This window comes from Dendrobates tinctorius, unplaced genomic scaffold (assembly GCF_039654945.1).
Source record: "Dendrobates tinctorius isolate UK_male_01 unplaced genomic scaffold, ASM3965494v1 ptg000011l, whole genome shotgun sequence".
Classification (NCBI taxonomy): domain Eukaryota; kingdom Metazoa; phylum Chordata; class Amphibia; order Anura; family Dendrobatidae; genus Dendrobates; species Dendrobates tinctorius.
Window position 1 is genome coordinate 56,772,650 of NW_027361679.1, and position 21,748 is coordinate 56,794,397.

Below are 21,748 nucleotides of genomic sequence, written 5' to 3' on the forward strand. Positions count from 1 at the left end.
CCACTATGCTGTAACATCTGGACGCTGCGGATTGAACACTGTGGCTGTATGCAGCGTCCAATTCACAGCAAATCCTGAATACATACACTACATGGAAACATACCCTAACAGTAATTTCTGACAACATATGGGGCAGCACCGCGTTCGGGAGAAAATTGTGCAATAAATTGCACAATTTATTGCACAGGACTAAATCCCTAGATGAATTCCTTGAGGGGTCTAGTTACCAAAATGGGGTCCCTTGTGGAGGGTTTCTGCTATTTTCAAATATCAGGGGCTCTTCAAATGTGACATGGCTTTCACAATCTATCCCATGCAAATAGTACTCTTTCCTTTCCTAGCCCTGCAATGAGCTCTAGTTTTTGACCGCATATGGGTATAGTCGTATTTCGGACAAATTGTACAACCAATTATGGGGTCCACTTTCTCCTATTATGCATTGTGAAAATTACAAATTTGGGGTGAAAACATTTTCATGAAAAAAATTAACTTTTTCAATATGATAACCAAATGTTATCAAATTTTGCGTAGTACCTAAGGGTTCAAAATGCTCACTATACACCTGGATAAAATCCTTGAGAGATCTAGTTTCCGAAATGGGTCACTTGGGGGTCTCTACTGTCCAGGCACATCAGGGGCTCTCCAAATGTGTCATGGTGTCTGCTCTTGATTCCAGACATTTTTGCATTCAAAAAGGCAAACTGTGCTGCTTCCCTTTTGAGACCTGCCATGCGTCCAATCCAAATTGTTGTATTCCCCCATATATGGGGTATTGATGTAATCTGAAGAAATTGAACAACTAATTTTGGGGTCCATTTTTTCCTATTACTCTTGTGAAAATAAAAAATTGGGGCTAAACATTTTTGACTTCCCTCCCTATCTCAGCAATCATTGGTGTCTCCCGTATCAGATCAGAAAGACAGGGTGGACAGCAATGTGGGCAGCCTCTCCTTACCTCAACAAACCTGCAATCTTCTGTATTAGATCAGAAACATAGGGTGGACAGTAGTGTACAGTAGCACGAGTGTCCTCTCCTTACCTCAGCACCCCTGGCATCTCTAGTATTAGATCAGAAAAATGTAATAGACTGCAGTGTAATCTCTTCTTACCTCAGCACCCTTAATACCTCCAGTAATAGATCAGAATGACAAAATGGACTGCAGTGTTAACTGCTGCCTCTTCTTATCCTAGAATCCCATTTACCTCCACTATTAGATGGAAATAAAGGGTGAGCAGCAGGGTGTTAGCATCCTCTTCTTACCTCAACATCTTTGTTATCTTCAGTATTTGATCATGAAGACATGAACAACAGCAGTGTGAGCAGTCTCTTCTTACCACAGCAACACTGATATCTCCAGTATTAGATCAGAATATCTAGCACATCTTTTTACACATGAAGGGAGAACATGGAGCTTCCTACTGCACATTCTTACAGGCAATCATCCTATTAACACTCTAGGATATGATTCTTTCAGTTTAACAAAATAGCGGCCATTTTAATTCCACAGTGATTATATCTCTATACAAAGTAAGTGTGATTTTCTACGTAAAGGCATTTGGGAATTTATTTATAGTATCATTTTCTTTAGTTCGTATATTTTCCATTTCTGTAAAATCCCTTGATCTATCTGAGGCTAGAGCTGAAGGGAAGTGTGCACAATATTTGCTGAGTCCCAACTTCTGTAATAATAGTAAAGTGCAATACAATAAACCTAATTAAATGACCAATCTTAGGGAACAAAGGAACATGTTTCACTCCACTCAAAGTTATTCCCAATAGCTTAGTTTTCTTAGAGTAGATGTTCATTTGGAAGATGTTCATTTTAAAATACTATGAAATATGCTGTTTCTCGATCATATTCTGACTCTTGCAAGAAGATGTATTATACTATATACCGTATATGACCCATTTTATCTAAATGATTATTAATAAAGCATGCAGGTATTTTTTAAAATAATATTTGCTTGTCTTTCTAATTTTTCATTTTACTAACAACTGGCACATAATATATGCCTCCTGCCATACAGAAAATAATCAAGTTTGATATTCTACATGTAAAAGCTACTGTACGAGCTGGATGGCACATGCTTTTCACTGGTGCCCTGGATATGCCAATTACAAAGACTGCAATGTGAAATGACTTTGGAATTTCAAAAAAAATCCTCTTTTTCTTTTCATTTATTTCTGTCTCCCTAGGATCCCATATTTCATAAAGCCCAGAACGCGTTGGCTGAGTGGTTATGCCAACTCTCCAACTCTAACGTGCTCGTGAAGCATGCTGACTAATCTAAACTGGACACATTTTTAACCTCTCAAGAAGCAACCAGAAAATGCACATAACTAATTCACAAACCCTCAGTGAAAAATTTTCGATCGGTACAACCACTAATATGTAAATTGATGAAGAAATAATATTGTCTAAATGAATAAAATAATGACTTGGTGTTAGACAGCAGGTCCTGAAGTGGTTAAGACAAAAAAATGAATCGCTGCCTGAAGCTTTCCTTATGGCAACTGTATTTTCCAGTAGCGTTTCTCCATGTATGTCTATTATAAATATAACATTTATGGTATCCATTATATCTGTAGAGATACAGAAGAGCTCAATCAGATAACGTAATGCAGTAAAGAGTATATAGGTCATCTCCCGGCCATTTGTTCAGCTTCTCATTTAAAAGCGATCTCCTCTCGATGACATTATGCCAATAACACAGCATTCAGCGCTCCTCACAATCTTTTATCTTTTTAAATCATGTAGCTTAATTTATCCAGTTAGATATGGCTCTGACAGCATTAGACGTCCCATCGCACCGCTGTTGAAAGGAATGCTTATAATGCTGTTTCAGTGGAGACAGAAACGGAACATGTTGTGCAGCCAGCCACACCACACACTCCATATTCTCAGCGGACTAAAGAGGGCTAGCTTCCACACTGTGCAGAAAACTCCCAGAACCCTTCAAAGGAATCTGACTGCCTACAGTATGCAGATGTGGGTTTTCCTAAAGAAAGCAATTGTACTCTAGAAAATGTAAAGAGTGGAAAATAAAATCAGCGTGATAAGCAGAGTAAATGGGTCATAAGGATGGGAGCTCGCTGCAGAGCGATTCATTCAGCGGATACACATGGGTGTAACGTTATGCACCCTCTGTAGCGTCACAGAGGTTTACAAAGAAGGAAACTGCTTGATGGCTCCATTATTCCAGATGACTTAATTAAAAGTTGTGCCACACAATAGTTACCGGAGGTTCATAAAGCAAAGTATGCGTCAGAGACTACACTACCACTGAAGGCAATATGTGTGCGTGGTAAATATATACAATTTATATTTGTCATTATTTTATTCTCAACACATCCTTAATATTACCCCCCTCCATAGAAGGTTTCAAATCTATCTAATATCTATCTATGCCACATCTATATATCAATCATCTATCTCTCCATCCATCTGTCATATCTATCTAACGATCTATCTATCTACCTATCCCATATCTATCTATCTATCTATCTATCTATCTATCTATCTATCTATCTATCTATCACATATCTATCTATTATCTATCTACCTATCTATCTATCTATCTATCTATCTATCTATCTATCAATCTATATACCTATCCCATATCTACAGTTGTGGCCAAAAGTATTGACACCCCTGCAATTCTGTCAGATAATACTCAGTTTCTTCCTGAAAATGATTGCAAACACAAATTCTTTGTTATTATTATCTTCATTTAATTTGTCTTAAATGAAAAAACACAAAAAGAATTGTCCTAAAGCCAAATTGGATATAATTCCACACCAAATATAAAACAGAGGGTGGACAAAAGTATTGGCACTGTTCGAAAAATCATGTGATGCTTCTCTAATTTGTGTAATTATCAGCACCTGTAACTTACCTGCGGCACCTAACAGGTGTTGGCAATAACTAAATCACACTTGCAGCCAGTTGACATGGATTAAAGTTGACTCAACCTCTGTCCTGTGTCCTTGTGTGTACCACATTGAGCATGGAGAAAAGAAAGAAGACCAAAGAACTGTCTGAGGACTTGAGAAACCAAATTGTGAGGAAGCATGAGCAATCTCAAGGCTACAAGTCCATCTCCAAAGACCTGAATGTTCCTGTGTCTACCATGCACAGTGTCATCAAGAAATTTAAAGCCCATGGCACTGTGGCTAACCTCCCTAGATGTGGATAGAAAGGAAAAATTGACAAGAGATTTCAACGCAATATTGTGCGGATGTTGCATAAAGAACCTCGACTAACATCCAAACAAGTTCAAGCTGCCCTGCAGTCCGAGGGTACATCAGTGTCAACCCGTACTATCCGTCGGCGTCTGAATGAAAAGGGACTGTATGGTAGGAGACCCAGGAAGACCCCACTTTTTATCCCGAGACATAAAAAAGCCAGGCTGGAGTTTGCCAAAACTTACCTGAAAAAGCCTAAAATGTTTTGGAAGAATGTTCTCTGGTCAGATGAGACTAAAGTAGAGCTTTTTGGGCAAAGGCATCAACATAGAGTTTACAGGAGAAAAAAAGAGGCATTCAAAGAAAAGAACACGGTCCCTACAGTCAAACATGGCGGAGGTTCCCTGATATTTTGGGGTTTCTTTGCTGCCTCTGGCACTGGACTGCTTGACCGTGTGCATGGCATTATGAAGTCTGAAGACTACCAACAAATTTTGCAGCATAATGTAGGGCCCAATGTGAGAAAGCTGGGTCTCCCTCAGAGGTCATGGGTCTTCCAGCAGGACAATGACCCAAAACACACTTCAAAAAGCACTAGAAAATGGTTTGAGAGAAAGCACTAGAGACTTCTAAGGTGGCCAGCAATAAGTCCAGACCTGAATCCCATAGAACACCTGTGGAGAGATCTAAAAATGGCAGTTTGGAGAAGGCACCCTTCTAATATCAGGGAGCTGGAGCAGTTTGCCAAAGAAGAATGGTCTAAAATTCCAGCAGAGCATTGTAATAAACTCATTGATGGTTACCGGAAGCGGTTGGTCGCAGTTATTTTGGCTAAAGGTTGTGCAACCAAGTATTAGGCTGAGAGTGCCAATACTTTTGTCTGGCCCATTTTTGGAGTTTTGTGTGAAATGATCAATGTTTTGCTTTTTGCTTCATTCTCTTTTGTGTTTTTTCATTTAAGACAAATTAAATGAAGATAATAATACCAAAGAATTTGTGTTTGCAATCATTTTCAGGAAGAAACTGAGTATTATCTGACAGAATTGCAGGGGTGTCAATACTTTTGGCCACAACTGTATCTATCTATCTATCCCATATCTATCTATCTACAGTATCTATCTCTCTATCTATCTATCTCAATGTGAAGCGAAAAAAGAAGAAATATGCAGCACTCACCGATATAGCTGAAAAACTGTGTGTCTTTATTTCACATAAATTCCATCAATAGATACAGTCATGGCCAAAAGTATTGACACCCCTGCAATTCTGTCAGATAATATTCAGTTTCTTCCTGAAAATGATTGCAAACACAAATTCTTTGGTATTATTATCTTCATTTAATTTGTCTTAAATGAAAAAACACAAAAGAGAATGAAGCAAAAAGCAAAACATTGATCATTTCACACAAAACTCCAAAAATGGGCTGGACAAAAGTATTGGCACCCTCAGCCTAATACTTGGTTGCACAACCTTTAGCCAAAATAACTGCGACCAACCGCTTCCGGTAACCATCAATGAGTTTCTTACAATGCTCTGCTGGAATTTTAGACCATTCTTCTTTGGCAAACTACTCCAGGTCCCTGATATTTGAAGGGTGCCTTCTCCAAACTGCCATTTTTAGATCTCTCCACAGGTGTTCTATGGGATTCAGGTCTGGACTCATTGCTGGCCACCTTAGATGTCTCCAGTGCTTTCTCTCAAACCATTTTCTAGTGCTTTTTGAAGTGTGTTTTGGGTCATTATCCTGCTTGAAGACCCATGACCTCTGAGGGAGACCCAGCTTTCTCACACTGGGCCCTACATTATGCTGCAAAATTTGTTGGTAGTCTTCAGACTTCATAAAGCCATGCACACGGTCAAGCAGTCCAGTGCCAGAGGCAGCAAAGCAACCGCAAAACATCAGGGAACCTCCGCCATGTTTGACTGTAGGGACCGTGTACTTTTCTTTGAATGCCTCTTTTTTCTCCTGTAAACTCTATGTTGATGCTTTTGCCCTAAAAGCTCTACTTTTGTCTCATCTGACCAGAGAACATTCTTCCAAAATGTTTTAGGCCTTTTCAGGTAAGTTTTGGCAAACTCCAGCCTGGCTTTTTTATGTCTCGGGGTAAGAAGTGGAGTCTTCCTGGGTCTCCTACCATACAGTCCCTTTTCATTCAGACGCAGACGGATTGTACGGGTTGACACCGTTGTACCCTCGGACTGCAGGGCAGCTTGAACTTGTTTGGATGTTAGTGGAGGTTCTTTATCCAACATCCGCACAATCTTGCGTTGAAATCTCTTGTCAATTTTTCTTTTCCGGCCACATCTAGGGAGGTTAGCCACAGTGCCATGGGCTTTAAACTTCTTGATGACACTGTGCACGGTAGACACAGGAACATTCAGGTCTTTTGAGATGGACTTGTAGCCTTGAAATTGCTTATGCTTCCTCACAATTTGGTTTCTCAAGTTCTCAGACAGTTCTTTGGTCTTCTTTCTTTTCTCCATGCTCAATGTGGTACACACAAGGACACAGGACAGAGGTTGAGTCAACTTTAATCCATGTTAACTGGCTTCAAGTGTGATTTAGTTATTGCCAACACCTGTTAGGTGCCACAGGTAAGTTACAGGTGCTGTTAATTACATAAATTAGAGAAGCATCACATGATTTTTCAAACAGTGCCTATATTTTTGTCCACCCTCTTTGTTATGTTTGGGGTGGAATTATATCCAATTTGGCTTTAGGACAATTCTTTTTGTGTTTTTTCATTTTAGACAAATTAAATGAAGATAATAATACCAAAGAATTTGTGTTTGCAATCATTTTCAGGAAGAAACTGAGTATTATCTGACAGAATTGCAGGGGTGTCAATACTTTTGGCCATGACTGTATGTGGACATGCAGGACGTTAGAGGAGTGCTAGGGGAGGGAGGTGCCGGACAATGGCCGTTTCGCGATTACTCGCTTCTACGGGTCCAGGTCTATCTATCTATCTACCTATCCCATTATCTATCCATCTATCTATCTATCTATCTATCTATCTATCTATCTATCATATGCCTATCTCTGTCACACCTATCTACTTAAATACCTATAAATCCATCTATTTATATCAATTTACATCAAAATGCTAGTTGTGAAGTGATATCTAACTATATTAGCTTTATAAAGAATATATCAATCCCTTGTTCATCAGTATCTCTTTTTACTGCTGTCCGTGGGCTTATCTGAGTACACAATGTTGCATATTTGACACAATACATGATTTCTGATACTTTAACAAAAGATTAGATTAGACATAAGGAACCCAAGCACATAATTATGAATTTGGGGATTTAATGTCACTAGTGATGATTGAGCACTGAAATGCTCGAGTGCTCAGTACCTAAATCAATCAGGTCGGACGCTTGGGCAAGCTCGACTCAAGTAGCGGGCATAATGGAAGTGAATGGGAAACTTGAGCATCTTTTCCAGAAGACCGTAGCTTGCAGATGCGAGAGAGACATTCAGTGCAGCAAATGTCTCAACCCCTGATGACGCCGCAAGTCGTAAGTCGAAACTTGTTGGGGAGACTAATGGCTGAGCAATTTTAAACCAGCATAACAATGTGTGATGAGTGGAATTAAAACACGATCAGTAGTCTTGAACTGGAATATAGTAGGTTAGTGATATCAGACCTAATGGATCAGAACATATGATCCCTATGAGGGTAGATGACTACCAGTTGGTGATTTAGCAAAATGGTTGCAGTAAAGAGACATGTGGAATTGCATATGTGGTATAGATTTTAAATGATATAATATTTGCGGATCTGATATGATCTGGCAACAAGATAGTCGCCTGCATATAGTCTCCTGGCTGTGAATTGAGCTGTGTGAAAATAACATAGAACTAGTGGTCAGATGAAAATGTAACTTTGTTACCATTGCAGATTTGATCATATATACCTACAAGTTCATATTAGTGGAGAATATGAATGTGTGACTCTCCAGCAGTGATCTCATTGTGAGATTGCACTGCGGAATACATTATGATCCCTTAGTGATAAAACCATCTATATATCACTAACGCCAGTGATCTCTAATGCGATTTAATATAGATCTGAGTTCGCTAAAATAGTAATCTGCTATATTTCAGGATATATTAAAATAGTGAACCCAAAGATGGACCCTAAGCTCTACTAAAACAACCTAATTGATAGAGTGATCTATTGACGTGTTCTATATTAGTATAGGATAGTAACATTATAGCTCGGAGTGAAGGGATGCTTCTGGGTGAATTTCACCTTGAATGGTAATACCATATATACTTGTGTATAAACTGACCCATGTATAAGCCGATCCCCCTAATTTTGCCACAAAAAACAGGGAAAACTTATTGACTCAAGGATAAGCCTAGGGTGGGAAATGCAGTAGCTACTGGTAAATTTCAAAAACTAAAAATAGATACTAATAAAAGTAAACTAGTGGCCCTATAAGATGCTCTTTATTATAATATGCCCCATATAATGCTGCACAAAGGTTAACGATGGCCCCATAAGATTCTCCATATTAAAATACGCCCCATATAATGCTGCACAAAGGTTAATGGTGGCCCATAACATGCTCCATATTAATATATATGCCCCATATAATAATGCTGCACAAAGGCTATTGGTGGCCCATAACATGCTCCATGTTAATATATATGCCCCATATAATAATGTTGCACAAAGGATATTGGTAGCCCTTAACATGCTCCATGTTAATATATATGCCCCATATAATAATGCTGCACAAAGGTTATTGTTGGCCCATAACATGCTCCATGTTAATATATATGCCCCATATAATGCTGCTGCGATTAAAAAAATGACATACTCACCTCTCATCAGCTGCCTGCCGGCTCTCTGCAGGACTCGGGAGACTGAGAGGAGAATATGGCATGGCTGGCTCACCATCCCCCAGTTCTACTCAACCTCCCAGCGTCTGCATATCCGACTATGCTAATTTAGGCAAATTGTGTGCTAATTCAGTGCAGGGAGAGACAAACGAACACGTTCCCGGAGTTGTTTAGCTCCCAAAGAGTATGGCTGACAGAGGAGTTCCTGTGCTCTTAGAAGGGGAATAACCAGCATCAGTGAGGCGCGTGGCTCAGATGATTCAAATGAGCTTCTTACGGGGAATCGAGCACCATACGAAACGCGGCACTGCTCGATGCTCGATCAACCCCCCCGATACTCGATTGAGTATCAAGCACTGCCAATAAAACATCACCTGTCACTACTTAAATTTTAGGAGAAAATTATAGATTCATTACATTCAATAATCCTTATTTAGTCCTATAGCTAAATGAAAATTAACTCCTTGAGGTAAAAATCTTAACATTTTGGGGTAGAAAGTTTGCTAGTAATGTAAGTAACAATTCATCGGCTGTTGTACTTAACTGCATCCATAGAGAAAGGTTGCTAATAACGTAAGCAACAATTCATCAGCTGTTGTACTTAATTGTAACCATAGCAACCAGCCCGTCAAAATACTGTGTTTAAAAAAGGCCTGTCACCTGCTGAAAAAAATGTGTTAAATACTTTGTAAAAAATCCCTGAGCTCCACTGAGGCTGAGTCTTTTTTCCATTTTGTGTTGCATTGTTCCATTACAGAGTTATTCACATTTGTTTAGTCCAAAGTTCACAATGTGAAATCTCTGCTTGAAGTCCAACTGGGTGTTTCTTTAAAATCTTCCCTGGGGCAGGTTCTTTTACCACTACTTCCCAAATTCTACCAATCATGGCTCAAAGCTGATATAGTAGTCTAGTAGTCTCAGAAGCTGCTGAGCTGTGATTGGCAGTGTCTTTGAGGGAGGGATGAAAAAGTACTACCTCAAAGAAGACTGTCAAGTTAGACTGCAAGCAGATATTTTACAAAGTGAACTTCAGCAGAAAAAAAGGTGAACTGTTGTGAATTCGCTTTATGGCCTCCCTCTGGTTATTACTGAAGGTAGTGGAGCTGGTCAGATTGACAGAGGGGTTGCGAATTCTCTTTCTAGGCTCCCTCTGGTGATTACTGGAGGTAATGGAGCTGAGCTGATTAACAGAGGCTTGCCACCTGATAATGAGGACGGCGATTGGAGATCTGGGGTTTCAGATTGGGATTTAAGACAGCCAACTCCCTCTATCCCTGCTGGTGATTTTCTTCTGCATCTTGAGGTCTGATGTTTCCAGCTCAGTCCCTGCATGTTCAGCTAAGTGTTCATTTGCTATTCTGTTTGGTTTTGATCTGGTTTTGTCTATCTCAGTTTTGTGTGGGTCAGCCAGCTCCAACTGGGGCTGTGCTGAATTACCCTCCATATGTTACTGCTTGTACCAGTTTGTTTATGTCCCTTATTAGATTGACCTCTTTTTGCTTTGCTTTCAGAATATACCAGAGTGCTGATATAGTGGGCGAAGTCGTGCGACTTCAGTGTTTTTTGCATCAGACGTGTTGGATTTTTTGCAGGGTTTTTTGCGTGATTGCAGACAGCGTCTTTCCTTTCCTGTCCTGTCTAGTTAGTGTGGACCCCATCATTTGCTCAGTCTCTTTTCCTACCTGCATTTGTGTTTTCACCTTGTCTCACCGACAATATATGTTTGGGGGCTATCTATTCCTTTGGGGTCTGCTCTGGGGCAGTTTACATTTCCCCTTTCTTGCTTTAGGCTTAGTAAGCTAGCTCTTCGGCTGTGCCGAGGCGTCTAGGATCATCGTAGGTATGCTCCACTGCTACTGCTAGTTGTGTGGATAGGATCAGGGGTCTGCAATCCGCTTAGGTACCAACCTCTCTGGTTTTCTGTGGCTTAGCTTGGGCTTGCTCTCGTCCTCGGTGACCCATTCATAGCAGTGAACACAGTGTAATGTAGTGACGAAGCACAAAATGGAAAAGATCATCAAAATCAGGGGAGTTCAGGAAATTTTAAAAAGTATTTTGATACTTTTTTTGATCAAGTGACAATTTTTTTTAAATCATATGTTTGGGGACAAAACCATATGTGACCTTTAAAGCATTTACAAAATGTCAGATGGACTTAATACAGGGATTCAGAAAAGTAATAAAAACTGATAATGAACTGAACTGTATGGTACAAGAAGGTAAGAGTCTGTTGATTTAATAAAGGGAAGTTTTGTGGTGGAATTAGGCTTTAACCCTGGGTCAGGGGCACCTCTAGTACTTTTGATTTCAGGCACAGGTTACAAAACCGACACATAATATCTAATTATCTCAACTTCTGGGCTCTAAAATCACTGACCTTCATTGGGATGTAATAAAATAGAGTAAACAAAATGAGATGCAAAAAACCCTTTTAATAACCATGAGCCTAATAAAAAAAAAAGTACCCACATTTCACAACTACCGCCAAACAGCCTCCAGTTTCCAGGACATAACTACAGTATTATTAAACATTAAAATTAGTAACAAACTCTTAATTGTAAGGCACTTAGATCCCTTTCTACAGAATGGGGGAAATTTAACTAAGCAACAGCACATGTGAAAAAGACTTGGGTATACTAATAGATCACAGACTGCACAACAGTGTGATGCAGCAGAAAAAAAGGCAAACACAGTTCTAGAATGTTTTTAAGAGAAGCATGGAGTCTAGATCATGTGAAGTACTTATCCCCTCTACTTCTCCTTGGTCAGACCTCATCTGAAACACTGTGTCCAGTTCTGGGCACCACATTTAAAAAAAAAAAGACATTGAAAAACTTGAGCAAGTTCAGAGAAGAGCTAACAAGATGGTGAGCGAACTGTAAAGTATGTCCTACAAGGAACGGTTTAAGGATCTGGGAATGTTTAGCTTGCAACAAAGAAGGCAAAGTGGAGACTTAATAACTGTCTACAAATATCTGAAGGGATGTCACAGCGTAGTGGGATCATCCTTTTTCTCATTTGCACATGGAAAAACAAGAAGCAATGGGATGAAACTGAATGGGAAAAGATACAAATTAGATATTAGAAAAAACTTTTTAACAGAGACGGTGATCAATGAGTGGAACAGGCTGCCATGAGATGTGGTGAGTTCTCCTTCAGTGGAAGTCTTCAAACAAAGGCTGGACAGACATCTGTCTGAGATGGTTTAGTGAATCCTGCATTGAGCAGGGGGTTGGACATGATAACATTGGAAGTCCCTTCCAACTCTAGCGTTCTATGATTCTTAGATGCTACTGAAGCCATATTAACTCATATTCAGACATTAAAAGTTCAGCAGAAGTAACACATAGGCAGAAAAAAGCAAGGTTGGCAGATGATATTTTCATATCATATATGATATCATATCAGAGAGTATTATTACGTGTACAGGCGCAATGTGCCTGAGAGGCCATTTATAAGGAAATCCTCTTACTTGTAAGAAAACCCTACTTATTTCTAAAAAATGCCCACAAACTTTGCATTATTCATTCAGAAAATGAGCAAGATAAACAATTATCATGAAAAGAAAAACAGAAAATCTGAAGAACCTTCAGGCATAATGAGACTGAAAGGCCATGGTGGTCACATCTGCTCTCTGCAAGGACAGCAGTAAAACTGAGTAGGGAGGTTTCAAGCAGCACCTAAAGATAGGAAGGTACTGGGAGGGGCATGTTCCCCTGCCATCTTGGACAGGAAGGGGAAACAAAAATGTGTGAGCTGTGCCTGTCATTCCTATTGAGCCAGACGCAAAGTTAAAGTGAACCTGTCACATAAAAAACACTTTTAACTTGCAGATATGGAGTTAATCTGCAGATTAATAGCATTCTGATCTCGTCTTGCCTGGCACCTGCACTCTGAGCTCCACTGCAGGAAGTAAATTAAGTTTATTCCTCCTGGCAGTGTTTACTGTGCAGTCATTGGGGAGGTACTGGTGCAAGTTAAGTCACCACTTTGTGTATAGAGAGCAGCAGGTATAACCCATTACTTTAATTTATTTCCCTATACAGCCTCCAGGGACTGGGGAGGGTGAGCACTTTTCTTTGTGACCTCCTTACCAATGTAACCCCTGGGAGCAATGTGTGTAGTGTGTAAGAGATGTGGACTGGACTGTTCCATTCCTACCACTGATGACCCCAATTGTGTAATGTGTACTATGTGTTGTCTTTTTATATATTGTGTCATGTGAATTGCATTGTAATGTATTGTACTGTATAATGTGTAGGATATTATATCGTAGGATAGCATAGGGTAAAAGACATAGTTTAAGATTTAAGGACATAAGATAGATAGCATAGATAGTGACTGTAGTTACATTAGGGTATGAATAGCGTTAATGTTCAGGACCAGCCCATAGTGGGAGTGGCTTAGTATTAAGGAAAGAGACTACTTCCTGTAGTTAGGGAGACAGGGACAGGTTCAAGCAGAAGTAGAAAGTGTCTATGTGCACATTGTGCAGCGTTGATCTGAGGTTTCCATTAATAGGGATCTGGTTTGGGGGTCTGTATAATGAAAGGTTTAGGTTTTGGTCTTGAGTCTGTATATATTGTAAGTCTGGCATGGAATCTATAAATATGGAGTTTTTGGTATGAGTTGTATATAAAATGAACTCTGGTCTGGAGTAAATTTAAATGGGGAAAGGGATCTCAATATCTTAAAGGAGTCTGATCTGGGAGTTTTTATATGGAATCTGAGGTCTGGGTTTTCTCAGGGGCATTATTGAGGTCTTATCTCTGATATGTGTAGCCTGTATTTGTTTATGGGGTCAAGCATGTAAAGGCCTGTTTTGGTGATCAATAGAAGACACAGACAGACAACTCTAAATTATGTAATCACATAGCATATAGAACCCCGGATAACTTGCTATACATGTCAATGCATTTACTTACTGTTTCTTTACGTATTGTAAGGAGATGGACATACTGCGCACATTCTCCCTTGAATATATGAGTACTGTTATGGTGTATAATGTGAATTGTGATGTGTTATTAGTGTTGGTGTTGTGTTCTGCCTGAAAGTAGGGAGAGATAGAGTTAATGATTGGGACTAGCCCAGAGTAGGTGGGGCTAAGTTGATGGGGCAAAGACAGTTTCCTGTCAGGAAGTTATATAGGACACAGCATGAGATAGAATCAGAACTAAGGTCTGACTAGTCAGCAGAGCATCACAATGTGAGTGTCCCTGATGTGGGTGGAGACCAAGGCAATGAATAGCGAGATCTGGAGTAAAGAAAGGAAAAGTAACCAGAGGACAAAGCAATGGATTGATGAGGGGTCCTGGGATAGGATGCCTAACAGTACAGGCCCCAAATTTATAACTTAGACAGATAAGGTGCCAGGATGGAACAGAGAACGTGAGACAAAGAGACTGCCCTGGGTGCAAGTTCTGAGGCATCAGCAAGCTCTGAAGATAAGTACTGGCCATATTGGCAAACTAGTTCCCTTAACAGGGAAGAGGATACAGAACTGTGGGTTGTGAATAGGAGTCTCATTAACTGTGCTGCTGCCATGTGCTGGGTTGTGGTGAAGACAGAGAAACGTGAGACAGGAGCAAATAAACCTGAAGAGGTAGAGAGACTGTGTGTGAAGATGCTTCCTATTGTGAAGGAAACTCATGAAATTAAGCATCCACTATCTATTGTATCTAATCCCCACCAAGCTGATGTTCAGTTAAAGACTGTTTATTTTTCACTGGTGGTCTACTTCAATGAACTGTTCAACATATGGTTCTGGCAAGCTGAAATCACATGCATCATGCTGCCTGTAAGGGCATAGAACCCCCGCAGACATAGTCCACACACCAAGCCAGGACCACCACTCTCATGTAGCATGCTGGGGCGTGAAAGATAAGTACCTCACCTATAGCGGCCACACCACGCCATATTATATTATCACAGTTTACACACAATGCTATCCATGCTATACATCTCTAAACATTCACTAATTTACACCCATCCTGGTCTACACAACACTTTGCAAAAGGGAAACATCAGTACTCTAATATTTAATATCAATCCACATCTCCTATAGGCCAAAACTATGGCGACATTTCCAGTATGGTATAAAGAGAAAACATGTAACGTGCTCTCTAATACTGTTTTCTGTCTCACAGCAAGAAGTAAATTCCATCATGGAACAAATGCAGCATAAGCTGATTTTTCCTACCAAGGAAACAAGCCAGTAATTTGTCTCAGAACTTAGAGAAAAAAATATCAAAGAAAAAGCATTTGACACTCTCTGACAGATACATCATGTTCAACATAACTGCAGCAAATTATGGAAATCGCACGGAAGAACATTTAAATGCATAGTTCCAACTTACTGCCAATACAAAATAAACCAATAAATGTAGATATTTTTACATTTTTTAAATGACCATTTTACATGTACATTGTTATATTCATGCATTATAAAATGCCTTACCCCATTCTTAGGATATGCTATCCATCCAAGGTCACCCATGACAGAACGAGAATCCAGCAAGTTCACTAAAAAGAAAAAGAAAAAGATTAAGATTTTCGAGGGGTCATAATTCAGTTACCTATGGCGTGTTCGATATCAATGACAATAAATAGTATAATCAAATTCACATATAATCATTTCATAAGGTTAAAATCAATATATCTAGCTTAGCTGGGTGGAACATCTAATAGTGTTCACCAAAACTGTTTCATGCACAATTTCATACAGTATGGCACCTGATAGCTGCCAATGCAAACCAGTATAATTGGTATAGGCTTCTCCTTGCCTGGGGGTCATCATTTACATTTTTCCATGCAATATCAGATATTTCCATGGAAATGACCTTAGGAGAGAGTTTAGTGGAGGGCAACCTGGTGGGCAGTTATCTCCACTTGACAACCCTATTATTTAGCATGTTCCGTTCAGCCAGCCGGTTTAGACATCTTCTTATCTAATCTCTATGGCTTTAGATCTTCTGGACAAAAGACCCCTCTGAGATCTGATAGACCTCCATCTGCTCCAACTTCTATGGTCACCTTTAACATTTTTAATGAGATGCTATTAAAATCTGATGCCATTAGCACTTCACTGAATTACTTTTGACTCTCCGTTAGGCCCTAACAATCTAAACTCAACTTTACTAAAAGCATATTTTAAAATGGCTGCGAATTATTGAGGAGTTAATACCTAATCCTCCATCATGAATAGTTATTTTATAGCTTGCTCATAAGCCATTTTCTCAAAAGTTTGTCAAATTATACACAATGATGGATGTGATATTCAATCAGGGTCATGCCATAATTTAGCCTTTCAGGTCAAATTTCTAGTGGTTTCCCTCACTGACTCACTACAATTGTTTTCCACGGTCTTATCCCATAACTTGTACGAAACATATAATCGGAATGTGTGTAGGAGTCGTAAATTGCTCATGAATTGATAAGGAAAAGAGCTTGTTGTTTGTTACAATTGACATACGGTATGTATTATAAATAGAAGATAAGACTGTTTGGGTCACCAGAACAAAAGAAATGGTTACTTTTATCAGGAATGAGAAGTGAGATGTATTTTCTTTATAGAAGACTATGGAAGCTGAAATAAGAACTAGATTTTCACCCTTCACTGTATTATTTGATGGAAAAAAGGCATTTCATCTATTGAAAAAACAATGACATAGCAAATGTTAACATTTTTTGTTCATCTTTATCCTGTATTGTTAACAAAGATTTCTCATGATTTTTAGTTATGGAACACAATTCGAACTGCATACATTTCTGGTTACGTTTTCACTGTTTAGCTCCCTACCAATTAGTCACTCTTTATTAAATTGAATACATGAAATGTGGAAAGTTCGACATGCTCATTTATTTGCTTTTGGACTTCCTTCAACAGGTTGTCTCAATTTCCTATGTACTTAAAATTGCAAAGTGTTTGTATTACCTCTTATTTAAAATCCTTCCGTTCTTTAATATTTTATTGTACAGTTCATTGCCTAGTTAACGGCTTTGTGGTCTTATTGTGGCCAGTTAGGTGGGTAACGACCATGCAGTTAGCAGATTCTATGCTTGAGAGAATTCTCATGCTGGCCTGAAGCTGGCTGGATTGATGGATGTGATCAGCCTCAATGCCCCTCCGCTTCTCCCATTCTGCAAAAGTAAAACTCCATTTGCTAGCAGCATGGTAGACCACACAGTCCGGACCCATGGAGTCATCATGCACTGGTCCAAATTGTCAATATTTAGGAGCACACCATCTCCCGCAAAGCAGGTAAAGGGGAGGTCAGAGCGGAGAAAATAAGTTGACACAATTTCTTTAAATGGAAGAGTGAGGGAAATTTGAGTGGTCACTTTTCCAATGTAATCTAAAGACAAAGATCATGAAGTGTAATAAATTACTTTAAAAGAAAGTCAAGTAATAATAATAATAAAAGTGCTACACATCAGTCCCAATTAGACGGTACGGTGACCAATCACTAGTCTAGGTAAGGATTTATTAAGTATCAGCTTACAGCAACTCAACTTGGAGAATCTACAGCTGTCATAATTTGGCACATTGTGTTCTCTTACCAAATAATCATCTGTCTTGTTTTATGTCTTTTCGTTCAATTATGTGTATTTTAAAGGGTATATGCGAGAATGTCTGAAAGACAAAAAAATGTGCCTAAGCACTAACAGGCAGGTAGTTGCTACCTACCTACCTGTTGTACTCGTCATTGTTCTTCCCCAACACAGAGCTATCACGGACCACTGCCTCTGCTTTCATCACATTGACAAAGGCCCCCACATCCGATCACTGGCTCGCTCTTGTTATCTGCACCTCAAAAACATTTCTAGAATTCGACCCTTTCTTACTTTCAACTCTGTTAAAACTCTTACTGTTTCTCTTATTCATTCTTGTTTGGACTATTGTAACTCTCTACTAATCAGTCTCCCTCTTACCAAACTCTCCCCTCTCCAATCTGTCCTGAATGCTCCAGCCAGGATCATATTCCTCACCAATCGCTACACCAATGCCTCTACCTTGTGCCAGTCCTTACACTGGCTACCCATTCACTCCAGAATCCAGTACAAACTTATTACCCTCACCCAGAAAGCACTCCATGGCTCAGAACCACCCTACATCTCCTCCCTCGTCTCAGTCTACCACCCTACCCGTGCCCTCCATTCTGCTAATGACCTGAGGTTAACATCCTCATTAATCAGAACCTCCCACTCTGTCTCCAAGACTTTTCACGTGCCATGCTGATTCTTTGGAATGCACTACCCAGGCTAATACGATTAAACCCCAGTCCCCACAGTTTTAAGCCTGCCTTAAAAACGCAATTGATCAGACTGGCCTATCGCCTCAATGCCCTAACCTAAATATTCCTGTGTGGCTCATTTCAAATTTTTTTTACCATATCCAGGTTCTTCGCATCATGTTTTCACATGCCTCTTGCATTTAATAGCCCTCTGTGTCTGTACTGTTACATAAAGTATTTAGACTGTTAACTGGTTCATGCAGCATCAAGAATACCCGATTCCAACACTAGGGATGGTCCAAACAATAAACAATAAAAGCAATTGTTACCACCCACCTTTCATGTCTCCCCTTTTCCCTTATAGATTGTAAGCTTGCGAGCAGGGCCCTCATTTCTATTAGTATCTGTTTTGATCTATGTGTTTATTGGTATGCTGTAATGTCTATTGTCTGTAGAAGTCCTCTCTATAATGTAAAGCTCTACGGAATATGTTGCCACTATAGAAATAAAATTATTATTATTATTATTAGAGGCGGATTGTTTTCTGTTCTGCTCTGTTGACAGAGTGGGACTTCCAGCGTCATTCTGATTGACAACTGGATTTCCGCTGCCTAACTGGGAGAGCTGGCTGTCAATCAGAATGATGTCAGAAGTCCTGCTTTGTGAAAGAGTGGAGTGGAAAAGAAGCATCCGTTCTGTCGATGTGACGTCAGCAGAGGCAGCTGAATCTGCTTCAGGAGTGGTCTGTAACCACCCTGTACTGGGGAAGAATGTCGCTGAGCACAACAATCAGGTAGGTAGCAACTACCTGCCTGTTAGGTTAGTGCTTGGGCACATTTTTTGTGTTTCAGAAATTCTTGGTTATACCCTTTAAGTATTAGACAAGTGCTCTATGGGCCTTGTAAAGGCTGGTCTTGATGAGGTGTTATGCTAGATTCAGATGCTAATAATTCCAAAAAAGGCATATGCCTTGCCACAAGAGTAAGATTTGGGGCTCAATTAATGCTGCCATTAGTCATGAATTTGAAGAGAGGGCATCGCCATCCAATTGACCTCGGACAGCTGTAGCAGAAATGGAGTGAGAATGCCAAACATTGCACAGTTTTTACGCAGGTGCCAGTTGTGCCATAATTATAATATTTTTTAAAGCCTTTTAGCCCAGAGTACTGCTTTGATGAATCATGCCCTAAGTGTTAATCAGCCTAAATATGCCAAAATTAGGCAATTAAGTATGGTTTCTGAATCTAACTTGCAAAAAATATTAGGAAAATGTGTTGGTCGTTAAAAATGTAATCACCAATGTCAATTGCTAATTTCACTACTAGATAAAAATTAAACCATATAGAGACAAATATTAGCTGTCCTATATTTATGAGCAATGTGAACACTGGCAGCAGGTTCCCATTGTATAAAGGCAATTCAGCTAATTTTATTCCATACCATATGTGAAGGATTGCACCAGAGAGATCACGCAGAATCTCACCGCTGACACCACATGTGAAAGATGGCACCAGATAGTGACGTCAGTTGGGGTGGCGAGGTGCGGATTCTGCGAGACCTATTACGTCAGAAGGATCACTCGGTACTCTCTCCTCACTTAAACCAATGTGATGTTTCACACCCTCTGGGGACACGTCATGTCAGCTTGGAACATTTTTACACAGAAACCCCCGGTCCACAGGGCCCAGAAAGGCATGGTCAGTGAGATGATGTGGCCTATGCAGTTGCTGTTGTGACACCACACTCGCTCACAACTCTGACAGCGCCTTTCACTAGCACGAGTGAAACAGCGCCTGATCAGCCTGGTAGGACTGCCATCAGTTCCTCTTTAGATATACATGCAGGCTGTTAATGGGATTATATCAGGTCAGAAATCAGCAAAAGTAGCATGGAAAGTGAAGCTGAGAACACGGACGTGTGGATTCATAGATCGAGATAAAAGAGCAGCCCAAGGTTAAATTATATATTTAATTGCCTTAAGGGCATACTAGACAAAAAAACTATATACACAATGGTTATACATATACAATGGTCAGATAGTGGTAGGACACAATATGCAGAGTATAAGAGCTACCAGTCAGATGAAAGGCCTGGCTTGTTTGGGAGGGGCTGCAACATGGGAGGCTGGTGGTCCCCTCTTTTCCTTGACTTCTCCTCACATGATATGTTGTTGCAACCTCCCCGTAGAAAAGCAATAGGCCATGCTTTACAGGAGAATTTAACCCCTTGGAATCCTACCCCTCCTGCATCCTGGGCTGGACACAAATCCCCTCCCATTGCATCTAGCAGCTAAAAACTCCAAAACCTAAGATGGGTCATAACTCCTTAATGGACAATCCTAAGGAGGTGGTTTTGGCACCAATGGATCTGGCCGGGTCCCTGCTATGCATTGAAACCAAACACAGCTTTGCTACCTGGCTTCTACTAGCCATTCTATGTACTCCCCACCCTGGGGTTCTAGAATGGATTGAGACACTGGCAGGCGTTCGACCCTTTCCAGAGATTTTGAACATTTAGCCAATGTGTGGCTAGGATGGACGATAAGAAGATTGCTAGCTAGCTGGTGGGGGTGTGAATTTTTTCCTTGAAGCTGAGAAGGCTGGGCCACCTGCTGAGCCAAATGTCCTGTTTCAGCTACACATTTTTTCAGGAGGATTATAAGCTGACAGTAAATCCTCAATTCCTCACACCATATGTATAAATTAAATAAAAGTCCCTAAATGCCCACACACAGTGAGGAAAAAAAGTATTTAGTCAGTCAGCAAAAGTGCAAGTTCCACCACTTAAAAAGATGAGAGGCGTCTGTAATTTACATCATAGGTAGACCTCAACTATGGGAGACAAACTGAGAAAAAAAAATCCAGAAAATCACATTGTCTGTTTTTTTTTCATTTTATTTGCATATTATGGTGGAAAATAAGTATTTGGTCAGAAACAAGCAATCAAGATTTCTGGCTCTCACAGACCTGTAACTTCTTCTTTAAGAGTCTCCTCTTTCCTCCACTCATTACCTGTAGTAATGGCACCTGTTTAAACTTGTTATCAGTATAAAAAGACACCTGTGCACACCCTCAAACAGTCTGACTCCAAACTCCACTATGGTGAAGACCAAAGAGCTGTCAAAGGACACCAGAAACAAAATTGTAGCCCTGCACCAGGCTGGGAAGACTGAATCTGCAATAGCCAACCAGCTTGGAGTGAAGAAATCAACTGTGGGAGCAATAATTAGAAAATGGAAGACATACAAGACCACTGATAATCTCCCTCGATCTGGTGCTCCACGCAAAATCCCACCCCGTGGGGTCAGAATGATCACAAGAACGGTGAGCAAAAATCCCAGAACCACGCGGGGGGACCTAGTGAATGAACTGCAGAGAGCTGGGACCAATGTAACAAGGCCTACCATAAGTAACACACTACGCCACCATGGACTCAGTTCCTGCAGTGCCCGCCGTTTCCCACTGCTTAAGC

At 40.1% G+C, this 21,748-nt stretch overlaps 1 protein-coding gene across 4 annotated transcripts in view; it reads right to left on the reverse strand.

Annotated features, from left to right (window-relative positions):
• Positions 1-21,748, reverse strand: part of EPHA5 (EPH receptor A5) — a 671,051-nt gene that overhangs the window by 596,860 nt on the left and 52,443 nt on the right. For all 4 annotated transcript variants that reach the window (XM_073542503.1, XM_073542522.1, XM_073542495.1 and 1 more), the window contains exon 2: positions 15,502-15,566. In XM_073542503.1, the coding sequence (XP_073398604.1) occupies positions 15,502-15,566 (65 nt within the window). The remainder of the gene's footprint in view (positions 1-15,501; positions 15,567-21,748) is intronic.